Source organism: Solanum dulcamara, chromosome 12 (assembly GCF_947179165.1).
Source record: "Solanum dulcamara chromosome 12, daSolDulc1.2, whole genome shotgun sequence".
NCBI lineage: Eukaryota > Viridiplantae > Streptophyta > Magnoliopsida > Solanales > Solanaceae > Solanum > Solanum dulcamara.
In genome coordinates, this window is record NC_077248.1 from 62,349,286 (window position 1) to 62,364,537 (window position 15,252).

Here is a 15,252-nt window from a genome sequence, read left to right on the forward strand (position 1 = left end):
CAGTAAATGTGAATTACTGTTACAACTAAATCAAGTGAATGAGAAAAATAAGGGGTTTAATTCTTGGATTGATGCTAATTTCAGATTTTATGGTAACTAAAATTAATTTTCCTTTTTTATTCTATTTTAATTAATTCTTTATATATTAAAATAATAAATCTCAGGAAGGAGTATATCTAACCGCAACAACTAATTGAGAAAATTAAAGACAGTAAATGTGAATTACTGTTACAACAACATCAACTAAATGAGAAAAATAAGGGGTTTAATTCTTGGATTGATGGAAATTATGTTACTTTACAAAATTTATATAAAAAATAAATTAATTTAAAATCATGGATGAAAGCATAAAATTTGTACTGAAGATAAATAGGGCAGAAAAAAAATGTGCATGAAAAATTAAAGAAAAAATAACTAATGGGGTATATTAAGGGAGAAAATTGTGTGAAACTATTAAGGAGAGATTTAAAAAATAAAACAGATTTAAGAAATAAGAATACTAAATTTTAAAAAAATGATTTTCAAATTAAAAAAACAAATCAATTTTTAAAATAATAAAAAAATATCATAAAAAGAAAGAGGAAAGAAAAACTAAAATAAGATTTTGATACTATTAATTAGGAGATTGATAACAATCAAAATAGTATCCAATAAAATGGAAAAAATCAAGGATTGATATATCTGACCATTTATAAAACACTAAATTTAAGAAAAAAATATATTGTTATTTAATTACTTAATAAAATATAATCAATTAATTTATAAATGAAAACTAGAGTCCTGATTGAATAGTAACTCGGTATTACCATTAATACATTTATTACCTTTTTTCTTTAATCCGTTTATTAATAAATTAATTATTGCATTATATTTTAAAATTTGTTATAATTTGATAGAGTTTTACTGCTACAACTTGAAACTTATAAAATTTTGTTATAACTCGAAATATAATATCTTAATAATGACATTTCGAAAATTTTCACTTCCATTATTTACCTTGAGGAAACTATTTTGTTCATATTTGACTTTGTACAGTCATTTTTAATTATTATTAGTCATTTTATGTTGAAAAATGGATAGTGCTGAAGAATAAATAGATATAAAATAATAAATTATCTCTTTCAAACTGAACAATTAAAAGTAAATATTTATTTTGTATTATAAAGGACAAGTAAAAATAGAGCATTTGGTTATATCTAAAAGAAACAAGTTTATCCACATTTGGAAATACACCTAGTAGGGCTGTACAGGGCAAATCGATAAACCGCACCAAACCGACAAATCGAACCAAATCGGAAAAAAAACCGACTAGTGGTTTGGTTTGACTTGGTTTGGTGTTTGGAAAAAAAAACCCGACCATTATAGGGTTAGTTTGATTTTAACTAAAAAAAGTCAAACCGACCCGATTATAGATATACTACTTTTAAATTATGTTATACATAAAAATATTTATTAAAATGTAATTTATAAATATTTTTTAAAATTTTTTCATAATTTTTGTTTTCTTTCTTATATTTAGATTTGGACTTGAGAAGTCCATCTAAATAATATACAAAAAAAGCTCATCTTATAAAGTTATATTATAAAGTTAAAACTCCAAATAGTGTTTTGCCTCCATCTTATATGTTGATATTTTGTACTAGAACTCTTTTTAAGAAGCACTGTTCTGTGCTTTTTATTAGATACTATGAAAAACCTGAGAAACCCGAAAAAACCCGAAAAACCCGATAAAAATTGATATCGAAAAACCCGACTTTTATTGGTTTGGTTTGGTTTATAGATTTAATAACCCGACACAAATGGTTTGGTTTGGTTTGTAAAAAATCCGAACCAACCCGATCCATGTACACCCCTAACACCTAGCTTGGGAAAGCAAGATATATACATGTATGTGTGTTGAAAGTCCTCCAAGGAAACATGCATTCAAGTTTTAAAAATTTGAACCCAATAAACATAGAGCCTAAACCCAAAACTAGGTATTGAACTTTGTTCTTTAAACACCACGATGAACAAATATTTAGAGCTTCACGTGGTTGGGGAACTAGTTACTCTAGAATTAGTTATCTTAAGATTGTTATTCCATTCTCGAAGTGAGATAAAAATAACACTACAATTCAAGGATAAGTTATCTCATAATTTTATCCCAATCAAACATAGAATAAACTCATCATAAAATTAATTCCGAAATTAATTATCCCCCATACCAAACAAGAATTTGTGCTCAATTTATGCCACATTGATTTTCCGTCTCTATTACGAGATCACCGGGCAAAACTCCAATAACATATGCTCTACTTTGTTATGTGTTTTAAAGTTATATACCCGTCAAATATGGATGGATTGAAAACCAATCTAACATAAAATGGTTAAAAATTCAACCCGCTCATATTTATATGAGTAAAAGTAAATTGGGTGACATAATGAGTTGGGTAAAAGTTGGATCGACCCATATTCTCACAAGTAAATGACAGTGTACTTTAGAATTCAATATCCAGATAAAACTTCAGTAATTTGATAACCAATTATATACCTAACTAGAGCATATATTTTTTCATACATACAGCTAATGATTGTTGTGTTTTTCCTCCTTGTCTCCTTTGTTGCATGTCTACTATTAAATTGAAATATATGTGGTACAAATAAGCATATAGTTTCATCAATCACTATGATACACATAAATTAGGAGGTCCCAATGCACTCATGGCCAGATCAATCTGCCCATTTTCCACAAGTGGAAAGCATATAAATCATTGACTTCAATATTATTCTTCACTGTCATCAAAGAAAATTAAATGGAGGTCAAAGATAGAAAACAATAAGGCAGGCTTCCAAAGAAGAACTACAATTAAGTAAAGAAGATTGCCTGTCATAAAGTTGAAAAGCCCTTTAGAGTCTCTTGCTTCTGCAGATAACATATTGGTCCAGATGTGGCTTGAGAACTACAAGACGCACAAGAGGAGAGACTGTTGCTTCAGTACCAATATATATAAATATCGAAATTCTCTATATATGACATGTCTAAAATGCAATGGAAATGAACTAATATCAGGTTACATTTGCATCGTGCCTTAAACTAACACTCGATCAAATTGCAGATTTGGCTCATTTAGTAGAACATTTTGTTGTTGCACCCTCGTAGTCCATAGAAAATTTAATTAATTTGGACCTTTTATTACGTCTAGATGCATTTTTGCTTTTTGGCATGGATCTTGGGAACTCTTAGCTAAACAAGGAGATGGATAAACCCAAACACGCATACAGAAATGCATACCAAGGTGGTTGGGAAAGACACTAGAACAGACTTTATTTCGATCTAAGTTGTAAGGAGTACTGGAAGCCTACCATGTCCATCTGCCAAACTCAGTGAAGATTACTTCAGATTAGACTCGAAACCAGGAGGCAGCTTTGCTAATTTAGATGTTGCTCCATGTCGTCAATGCACCTATCACCACAGGTAACTAATGTTAAATACTTTACTTGGGTAGTCATTGCATGTTTAAAACAATATAGAGAGATAATCACCTTCACCTGCCATCAAATTTCTGTTCTTGTTTAGATAAATGATACCACAACTAGGTAGCTTTTGTATATGAAATGCATAGTTTTCAATCTGCAGTCAAATTTTCATTACGAAGTATGTGAAGATGGATAAAACTGTAGAGAGATACAGAGAACTGAGGTTCCATCATATGCAAATAGAAATAACACTTTTTTTTTGAGAAGATAACATTTGTATATTTATATAAAGACCCAAAAAACTGTGTAGTTCCCCTTTATTACAGATTACAAAAATATAAAGCATCTGATCTGTCTTTCTCAAAAAAAAAAAGCATCTGATCCTGTGTCATCTCACAAGGCTTCTAATTCATCAAGGATTGATTCATGATCTACTAAACCTATTCCTTTACACCAAAAATAGAACAGCCCTAAGGACTTCATCTTAATCTTCTGGAAATGGTCAGCTTTATCTTCAAAACATATCTTTGGTTTCTCTCTTCCCAAACTGTCTACCAAAAAAATGAATTGCATTACTGCCTTCTCTATTCCAGCATGCTAGCACATCAGCTATCTTACTTGGCATGGTCCAGAGAATCCCCCTGAAGTTTAGGAACATCCTCCATAGTTGTTCAGTCAGTTTACAGTGTAAGAACAGATGATTGATTGTCTCAGCTTTCTTCGCACATAACAAACTGGAACATAAATGATGACCTCTCTTACAAAGATTGTCCTGTGTGAGTGCTTTTCCTCTAGCTAGTAGACAGGTAAAACAAGATACTTTATATGAAATTTTGACTTTCCATATCATCTTCCAAGGCCAACACCCAATCTGATTGGTGGAAAGATTGAATTCTTCGTAGCCTGATCTGACTGAGAATATTCCTTCATTATTTCCTTGCCACTTGATGCGATCCTCAGAAGTTGTGATTCCTGTAAAAAGCTCTAGATTTTTGAGAAACTCTGTCAACCTATCAATTTCCCAATCATTCAAGCATCTTCTAAAGATCAAATTCCATCATTGGTTGCTCCATACCTCCCCAATTGTTGCCTGTTGTTGTTGAGATAAAATATGGAGATCTGGAAAGAGTTGTTTCAAAGCTCCTTGACCTAGCCATTTATCCTCCCAAAAGTATATCTTCATGTCATTTCCAACTTTAAAGCTTACCTTGTTCATGAGTTTAGGCCACAAGTTCCTGATTGATTTCCACAGACTAACCCCATAAGGACCCTCCACAGTCTTGGTTGTCCATTTACCTTCCATGTCATACTTTCCCTTAATCACCTCTTTCCATAATGATTCTTCATGACTAACAAGTCTCCATAGCCACTTCAACATCAAACTTTGATTTTGGGATTTCAAATTTTTGATGCCTAATCCCCCTTCCTTCTTGCTGACTGCCGTAGATGGCACTCGAACAAGCCCTCTGATGCAAAAACTCAGTTCTTTCTCAGCGCTTTTTGATTACAACATCTCCCCCTTAGGATCATTCGTCCTCGAATGATGACCAAACTAAGAATTTACACAAGGCACGAATGCAATGCAAGGAATGAAATAATCAAACACTCAAAAAGACACCAACTCTGAGATGGGAAAAGAAGTATTACCTTCAACATCAACACTAGGAGGAACGAATAGATGCGGGTATTTAGCTTTCATATCTTCTTCGGCATCCCATGTAGCCTCTTCAGCAAATTGATTCCTTCACAACACTTTGACTGAAGCGACCGCTTTGGTCCTCAACTTGGGAACCTGACGATCAAGGATTTGAACCGGAATCTCCTCATAAGACAAGCTACCTTTCACACCAATATTTTCTGTAGGAATAATGAGCTAAGGATCTCCCAAACACTTCTTAAGCATAGAAATATGAAACACTTCTTAATCATAGAAATGTGAAACACAGGATGAACGGCTGCTAACTCTAATGGTATCTCTAACTCATAAGCTACATTACTGTCACGACCCAAGCCTAGGCCAGACGTGACACGGCAAATGAGGAATTCGGGAATACCTCACCCAAGCTTCTTAGCATTCATTTAGCCTTTCAGAGGTAGTGACAAAAATTAAACCAGCGGAAAACAGGGGGAAAGAGGGACTAAGAGTAAACATCATAATGAGAATCATAATAGTCAAGCTTTAACTTACATAAGTCCAACAATACCTCTATCTTTAGATTTGAAGGGGGTTAAGACAAGTCCCTAGCTCACCCTCAATCAAAATCAAATGAAATGTCGTAATAAATGTCTAAAGACCTCGTCGTATCATAAGCTAGAAAGATAAGGGAGTAACATTCTCGAAACATGGGAACTCACCCAATAGTAGCCTTCAACGATCCCTACTAGCCACGTGGAGGAGAATAAGGAGGAACGCCGGTCCCTACATGGTGATATTACGTAGGCAAAAGAGTATGCGTTGGTACTTTAAATGTACTAAGTATGTAGGCATGCAATATACAATGAACAACATTAAAGCAATATAAGGTAAAGTACATGAGTAGATGCATGCATGAGACATCAAGTAAATAACATTTGAAACTTTCATTTGTAAGAAGATAACTATAACCGACATTAAGACTATGTGAGCTATAACATAGAATTCAATGCAACCCCCTACATTAGAAGGGGAGACTACTTGCCAAGGGTAGAACTCCATCAACATTCATTACTTTAACATTAAATGGGCATTTGTGGATCCACTAGCCTAGCCTACAAGGGCTCATATGTTGGCACATAGTTAATGAAACAAGAGGTTGCTACTAGAATTCCTTTACCGAACCCCCACCTCAAGCCCCATTCGTTGCTAAATCAAATCCCACAGAATAATATATCATATTAACATAAACATACATATATTTTGAGACATCAAATCATCATTCGGTAGAATAGCTCCTTAAAACCTATAGTGATTCAAATATGCAAGAATTGTCCTTTCGCATAAAGAATCCATTACTTCGGGTGGGAAGGCCCCACACCAACATTCATTCTTTCATTCAAAGACTCCTGTGACCTTAAACATTGACTTTCATAAACATTTAAATGGAGTCTATAACCTTAAAATCATACTTTCATGAAAATAGAATGAAACTAGGTGGGTTCATGCCAAATCAACTTTCCAACGTATACATATTTAAAAATCATGCAGAAATACCATGTAATTCATTAATTAAAATAATGTTTTAAACAACCCACCATGAATCTCAAGAATCTTCAAGGAACTAATACTTGTAATCAATCCATCCATGCATTTGAAATCACATTGCATCAAAATAGACCAATAATCAATGGTTATATCATGATTCATGTGTATTAACAGAAATTAGGGTAACCCATAAGAATTCTTACTTGAAATCAAGGACTTAGTTTGAAAAGGGGTTTTGGGCTCCATGGGTGGAAGAACCCATAGATAAAAACCCGCATACCTTGGTCAATTTGAGTTGAGATTGAAAGGAGAACTTGATCTTGAGGAACCCTAGAAATCAGCTTGGGAATGGAGGAAACCTTGAGAGAATTCTGGGGAGGAAAGGGTTTTGTGTAGGGGAGTTAATGTGAGAATGAGAGGTTTGGGAAAGCTTAGGGTCATTACATAAGGTAGATTTTTGTCCCAAAACAACCACATTTTACTGATAAAACATAGGAAAGGGCTAAAATGACGTTTTTGAAACTTGCCGAAACGTACCCTATGATTGGTCCTTACGAATCGTAGGTCCTTCTACGACTCGTAAGGACTCGTCCTGCAAGGTCTGAGAAACCCTTGAGGACTGAGTCTCTGAAGTTTCTCTACGACTCGTTCTTACGAGTCGTCGACTTGATTACGAGTCGTACACTCGAGTCGTTCTGCAGGCCCTGAAAACCTGCAAAACTTAAGTCTCTAAAGTTCTTTGACGAGTCATTTCTACGACCCGTCTTGTCTTCTACGAGTCGTAACCTTGACTCGTGGACTCGGTTCCTTCTCTTAATTGATTTCCAGCCTCAACATAAGCCCTACGAGTCACTCCTACGACCCGTAGGAGTTTCTACGACTAGTAGGTTGAGTCGTAGAACTCCAATCCTGCCCACTTTCCAAAGTTTTTCCTTCGTTTCGACTTTTCGACTTACGGGGTCTTACAATTACCAACTCTCTCTCAAGATGTTCCCAGGGATTGGAAGTAATGACATCATATATGTAGGCAGAGCAACAAGAACTGAATTGATCAAAATCAGTCTACCACCCAGTGAGAGATATTGATTCCTCCAGCTTGTTAGATTCTTTTCAATTTTCTCCAGGACCACATTCCATATTCCTATTTACTTACTTATGGCCCAAGGGCATCCACAAATATATTGTTGGTAATTCTCCTATTCTACCTCCAAGAATGTCAGCCAAGGATCCTTGAATCTGGTTTACCCTATTAACTGGATATATAAAGCTTTTGGTCCAGTTAATATGTAAACCAGAAGTAGCTTCAGACAAATTAAATATTACCCTCAATATAGTCACCTGTTCAGAATTGGCCTCACAAAATACAACAGTATTATCAGCATATTGTAGATGTGAAATCTCCAACTCGCTGTCAGAACTCGATTTCACCTTGAATCTCCTTATCCATCTGTTTACCTGAGCAGTCCACAGCAAGTCAGGTAACCCCTCCATGGAAATGATAAAAAGGGAAGATATAGAGGATCTACTTGTCTCAAGCCCCTCTGAGATTGAAAAAATCCAGCTGGTGAACCATTGATCAATATCGAGAATTTGACTGTACTGATTTAGTACTTAATCCAGCTTACCCATCTACCACTAAATCCCAACTTCCTCAAAGTGTACAGTAGGTAATTCCAGTTTAAGTGATATGCCTTTTCTTCGTCGTCACCATCACCCCTAACCATTAGTCTCGCCCAAAGAAAAATTCCATTCTTGCTTCTAGTTACTTTCACCCCCAAGAAGTATTCCAGTTATTCCAAGTCTTTCGTGTGAAACTTATTATGCAAAAAGGACTTGAGAGAAGAAATTCATGCACAATCACTTCCTTTACGAACAATATCATCGACATATACAATAAGAAAACCAGTTCCAGTTGTTGATTGCTTGTAGAAGACTGAATGATCACATTTGCTCTTTTTCAAATCCAAACTCTTGAACTACCTCGCTAAATTTTTCAAACCAAGCTTAGGGACTTTGCTTCAAGCCATACAAGGACTTCTTTTCAAATGACAGACCTTTCCATGCTCCCCTTGAGCAACAAAACCAGATGATTGCTCCATATACACCTATTCATGATCACCATGAAGGAATTGAATGCATTCTTAATATCCAACTAGTGCAAAGGTCAATTCTCAATTATCAAAAGGAGCTAGAGAAATGAACAAGCAGACAGAAGTGAGTTTGGATGCCAGGGAGAAGGTGTGAATAATCCAACCCATAAGTTTGTGCATACCCTTTGGCCACAAGTCTGGCCACAGAGCCATATGGATTAACTTTGACCATGAAGACCCACTGCTTTCTTTCCACTAGGTAAATCCACTAAATCCCAATTGTGATTTCCCCCAAGGCATGTATTCCCTCGAGCATTGCTTTAGACCATTTAGAATTATTCAAAGCCTCCTTCATTGTTTTGGGTACAAATGGAGTCTAGAGATGCAATCAAAGATCTAGACGCAGGGGATAAACAGTAACTAAGGAAAGAAATAAAAGAGATTCCTAGAAATCTGCTATCTATACATGGATTATGTACAGTATTTAAGAAAGAGTATGTTCATTCTCTAAAAATTATCAACAACAACATACCCAGTGAAATCCCACAAGTGAGGTCTGGGGAGGATAGGATGTATGCAGACCTTACCACTACTTCATGGAGATAGAGATGCTGTTTTCGAAAGACCCTCAGCTCAAAAGTCACAGTCTCAAGTAAGAGAGAAAAACAATATATATAGCATAATGGCAAAAAACGAAAAGCGATGCAAATTTTACCAGACAAGAAAAATAACGATAACAAAGTAATGTGATAATCAAAGGCAATAACAACACAACTATAACTTAAAAGAGCTCTTTTAAAACTATATAAGTAGATGGTAGACTGGCATACCAGTATCATGACTATAGCTCCTTCCAGAATTAAACTTTGCCTCTATCAAGAGGTCAAAATAAAGTATCTTGAAAGGCTACCTTTTGGAGACAGTTCGTAAGTATGATCTTAGTAGAAACAGGGTTCTACCAACTCAGTAGCTTTGGTATGTGAAATGCATAGTTTTCAATCTGCAGTCAAATGTTCATTTTGAAACAAGTGAAGATGAGATAAAGCTTTACCAAATAATTACATTCAGGAGTTTATACTATGTGTTTGATTCTATAAGAACAACTAACTCTGCATGTTTAAGTATGCCGGGTGGGACCAACATCTCCAACAGCACTCTTACCATTGGTCTCGGGCATATCCAAACAATTGATAACTTTGCAGATAAATAGAAGGCACTTCACTTTAACATCACCTGCAGTGTATTGTGTTCTAGGAATTTTCAGACCTCCTGTTTATGTTACTCAGGCTCTTTGTTTGTCTTGGGCTCTTGTTAAACATGTGTCTATGGTATAACAGGTATTGGTACTTCTAATATCCTCCAGAATACCTTAATACTTGCTAGGAATTAGACACCTCCCATATATATCATCCAAAATGAGTCCAGTTACATATGCTACAGTTTCATGATGAGGCAATGCTTGACAACATAATCATATCTACAAGAGTAGAACCATCGTAATAAACTTATCTAAGTCATTTCAATTTTCAATTTTTCTAGTCTCCCATCATACCAGCTTCAACTGTAGATCACTCTCCTCTTAATTAAGAATCCCTCCTCAGCTAAACAAGAAGGTTTCTTCTTTAAGGTTCCAAACCTCCATGCTTAATGAACTTGATTAGAGTAAAGACAAGCTTAAAATATACACTACACAAATTTCAGAACTGCCCCAATTGGGTAAATATGTGATGTTGTAGTCCTATAAAGAGCCAAGATAAAGTTAATAAAAAAATCCTCACATATAGGTCATCTTCTCACTACACTGCTCGTGACCAATATTCAACATGTATTACTAGTGACCTAGAGAAAAAGCACCAAATTCACGAGTTCATATTTTGCCCATGTCAGCTTATCTGCATTAGACATTCTAAATTCTGCCACTTGCATTCTCCATTATGTGATTATTTCAGTGATGACCATCTCATTTAAAAGCTTAAGTTGTTAGAGAGAGCACATTTTTATTTACTTTATTATGTCTTGAACACACCCGCACATGCAGGCTTGATTTTCCTTTATAAGCCAAGCACGTAGAAATTCTTCGTATGATAATGGTGACGATGAGACTTGAATCCATGACCTATGTTTGCTCTGGTATCACTTTAAGGTGTGTGACAATCTCATCTAAAAGCTTAAACTTTTAGATAGAGTATATTTTTATTAAGTTAATTGTGTGTAGAACAATAATCTTATCAAGAAGAAAAATGGTAAGAACAGGATTACAGTGCTTGATAATGAACAGATGAACCCTGAATTCACAACATTCTCAGGAAAAAAAAAAAACTCTAGCTCAGCCTTTCCAACACAAAGGAAAAGCAAAATCACACAACTATAGACAAAATGATCAAATAGTTATTTAATTTTCTCATCAGCCATAACTCAAAACTTGAATTGCCCTATCCATCCTTCCATCATAGCATAAAGAGTAAAAAAGCACTAAATCCTACCTCAAACTGCTACAAACGAATCGTCTTCTCCATTGGACACTGGAGCTACGTTCTGGAGTTAAATAAAAGCAATGCCAGGAAAAGAAGACCAGGAATTGGGTAAGTCAGAGAAGTGGCAGCTAATAAAAGTCTTGATTAGATAGCTTACGGTGAGATCAGATTCTCCTTTAAAAAAATGAAAAGAGTATAAATGCTCAACCAGTGAGAAGACACTTGCATGCCAATGTCACGCTTTGACCTCTCTGGGAAGAACAGTGTACCGAACTGATCTGCAGTTTGCATTAGTATAAAATGTTAACATAGCTGGCCAAAACTTTGAGAAAATCTCTATGCATATCAGACTTTCTAAATTAAGGGATGCCTATTGGACAATGAAAAGAAATTCCACCATACAAATATCAAAAACTGCAAACAAAGATGGACCACTTTCTTACATAATGTAGTGATACAGTAGCTCAGTGTTACTTCACATGAGCAAAATATTACGAGCTATAAGTCATACTCATATAGCTCTTTGATTTGTTCATCTAAGACTATTAATGTTTCATATATCAGTCTTCTCTGTCGGTGAGAATAGTCACCAGCAGCAAATACACTTTTCTTCCTTTCCACTTCAATCCAACTGCAACCAACTGGCTTCTTAAGATCTCTCATTTTCATAGACCTTCTTATCTCTAAGACGTCATCCCATCTAGCATTTGCAGCATACAGATTTGACATGACTATATAATTCCCGATATCATTAGCATTAACATGAAACAGGTGATCTGCCGCAGCACAGGCCATATCAACCTCCTGATGGATTTTACAGGCACCCAGAAGTGTTCCCCATATATCCGCATCAGCTTGAAAGGGCATCTGGGTCACAAAGGAAAATGCATCTTTAATTCCACCTCCACGTGCAAGTAGATCCACCACACAGGCATAATGCTCCATGCTAGGTTTGATTTGATGCATCTTTTCCATTGAATCAAAGATCTTTAACCCTTCATCCACAAGGCCAGCATGACTACAAGCAGATAGCACTGTAGTTATTATAACATGATCTGGTTTAAAGTCCAGCTCAAGCATATGATAGAATATCCCAAGTGCTTCTACTCCCATTCCATGCATAGCATACCCTCCAACCATTGCAGTAAACATTACAAGATCTTTGACAGGATATGATTGGAAAAGCTTGTATGCATATCCTAGAGTAGCACATTTAGAATAAACATCTATGAGAGCCCCAATCAGATAAACATCATCTAGAAAAGCCTTCATCACATATGCATGGCACTGCTTTAGCAAGTTGCTTGAGGCCATTTGAGCACAAACTGGAAGGAGGCTCAAAATGGACATGGCATCAGGCCTCATTTTGTGATGCTGTAACTCGGTAAACAGACTCACTGCTTGATCAGGACAATCATTTTCAGCATAAGCTTTCACCATCAGATTCCACGAGGTAAGATCCCTCTCGGTCATCCTCTTGAATATGCCATGTGCATCTTCATGCAGACCATAATTCACAAACCCTGAGATCATTGAGTTGCATGTGATTACATTCTTGCTTCCTGATAAGCTCTCAAATATTCTGTTTGCATATTTCAAATTGCAACACTTCGCATATGCATCAAGTAAGGCATTAGCGAGAGTAGGATCATTATATCTTAACAAGATACCAGATCTTACTGAAAAACCATGTGCTTCTTTAACCTTATCCATTCTGGAAATGTTAGCAAAATAGCGCACCACAGCCAATAATGTGATGGAGTCAGCTTTCATCCCCTCTCTAAACATATCCTTTAACAAGAATATAAATTCTTCGTGAAGTTGGTTTTCTGCTAAAGCATCAAGCATAGCGTTCCATGATATCAAGTCTTTATTAGAAGTCAATGAAAATATGTGACATGCCTCTTTGATGTTTCCACATTTTGCATAAAAGCTTATAAGGGCATTAATCACAGAGATATCCCGATGGAGGAAACTATGACGAATTACATACCCATGGATCTGCTTCCCGATCAAAACATTATTGAGCTGTGGACATACTGGAAGAATGCTCATAAGAGTAACAGAGTCTGGTCCACTCATCTCCTCTTTAGTGAATTTACGGAAAAACTCCAGTGTCTTCAACCATTTACCATTTGCTGCATAGCCAGCAATTATTGAGTTCCACGATACCAGATCTTTACTTTTCATATTCCGGAACAAAGTCTCTGCTCCTTCAAAATTCCCAACCCTCAAGTAGCAGCTCAAAAGAGCATTGATAACAGTAGCTTCTGACAACAACTCAGCCCGTCGCAAAACATAACAATGCATCTGCCTTCCCAAGTGGTAACCATCTATCCCTCCTAAACTAGGATAGGTAGGAATAATATTAGCAATTGTCGCATAATTAGGTAGAACAGAACCTCTCAACATCAACCTAAACAATTCAAACGCCCTATTTGTAAGCTTATTCGCTATCAAACCTGCAATCATTGCATTCCATGAAACAACATCTTTGTCATAAATTCCACAAAAAGTAGCTTCCGCATCTAAAACATTCCCAGATTTCGCATACATGGATACAAAAGCATTTCCTACCAGCGTCTTACAATCCAACCCATGCTTCACCGCATAACAATGAACACTTTTTCCAGCACCCAAAGCTCCAGAGCGAGCAATCACAGGAATAACAATAGCAAGAGTAACAGAACTTGGCTTAGGATAATGTGCTCTTTGCATTGAATTAAACAACCTTTCCATCTCCATTACATGTAATGGCGAACAAGCAAAGCCAGACAACATAATATTCCATATCACTATATCACTACATTTAATCCTACCGAAAAGTTTTTGACATTCATCAAGATCTTTACATTTAGCATACATATTAAGCAAAGCTTTTATAACAAATTGACAAGAATGATGACCTAACTTAATAACAGAACTATGTAAAGCTTTCCCCAACACTCCATCTGATATGGTAGCACAACATTTGAGTACATTTGCCAAGATTTGGTAATCAGCAGCAAAAACTGTTGGATTTTGTAATTTTCGGACAAGGCTAGAAAGTAGTTCATTCTTCATGATTAAAAAAACCCACTTTCAAAATCCATAGAAAGTTATCATTCTTCGCGGATTATCCCCAAATATCATCAACGTTAACACTCAAACTGTACCAACTCATAGGGTCTACGGTTTCGGCCGAACCAGTAGGTTATACATTGATTATGTAATTTCGAATTCATTAACTTAAAAACGAAGAACCCATAAACTTCAAATCCCGACTCTTTCAGCAATCAATGAAGAGAAAAGAGAGAGAAGGAAGGAACTTACAGAGAGGAGGTAACTAGAAAAGCATGGAGCCGGGAAGAAACTAAATAGATGAATTAAGTCGAATTTTAACTTCAAAAAAAAAAATCCATCATTATTATTAATTTGATTTGATATTAACAAAAAAAAAAATCAAATAGAATCCAAACCAAATCATAATAATACAACAACACTAACCAAACCTAAGATTTGAAGTTTTGGAGGCACTCCATGAGAAATTCTTACCCATTGCTTCAACTCTTCGTTTTGTATTTTAATAATTAGTGGTGTAGGAATTAATTTCATGTTTGTATATTGTAGTAAGAGATAATGCAAATACTTGGATTTTGATTATTATCCTATGTTTTTGTATTAATTAAATGTTTGTTATTTGATATAATAAATAAATGTGCTCTTTAACTTGATCTTAATTAATATCTACGTCTTTTATTTTAGGTGTGCACAAATTTGACACTTAAACTATTCAAAAATTAAACAAGTAGATACACAAATTTTATGTAGCGTCCTATATGGTAATTCAAATCCTACATAATATCCTACTTGTGTTATGTTACATAGAACACGTGTATCTACTTGTTCAATTTGATACAAATTTAAGTGTCTAATTATGCACACCCAAAATTGACATAGATATCAACTGAAACCAAGTTAAATGACACATTTATATATTATGCCTTGTTATTAGATGAAGGAGTCTTTGTTTCTTTAATTAGTCTTGTTCTTAATATTTTCAGAGAGATTT

At 35.3% G+C, this 15,252-nt stretch overlaps 1 protein-coding gene across 6 annotated transcripts; it reads right to left on the reverse strand.

Moving 5' to 3' along the window:
- Positions 1-2,492: 2,492 nt before the first annotated feature.
- Positions 2,493-14,806, reverse strand: LOC129875912 (putative pentatricopeptide repeat-containing protein At5g08490). Of its 6 annotated transcripts, XR_008763239.1 has the most exons (10): positions 14,688-14,736; positions 14,514-14,582; positions 11,359-11,479; positions 11,211-11,262; positions 9,558-9,727; positions 5,812-5,875; positions 5,104-5,313; positions 3,523-3,610; positions 3,343-3,442; positions 2,779-2,939 (listed from the first exon to the last, which is right to left on the reverse strand). XR_008763239.1 is itself a non-coding variant. In XM_055951150.1 (2 exons), the coding sequence occupies exon 2, from the start codon at positions 14,262-14,264 to the stop codon at positions 11,700-11,702; it is 2,565 nt and encodes an 854-aa protein (XP_055807125.1). In that variant the 5' UTR covers positions 14,265-14,582; positions 14,688-14,745; the 3' UTR covers positions 11,612-11,699. The 6 variants fall into 6 exon arrangements, 1 of the variants encoding a protein (XP_055807125.1); XR_008763240.1 differs by lacking the exon at positions 14,514-14,582 and having other exon boundaries at positions 14,736-14,806; XR_008763237.1 differs by having other exon boundaries at positions 11,645-14,722.
- Positions 14,807-15,252: the final 446 nt, after the last annotated feature.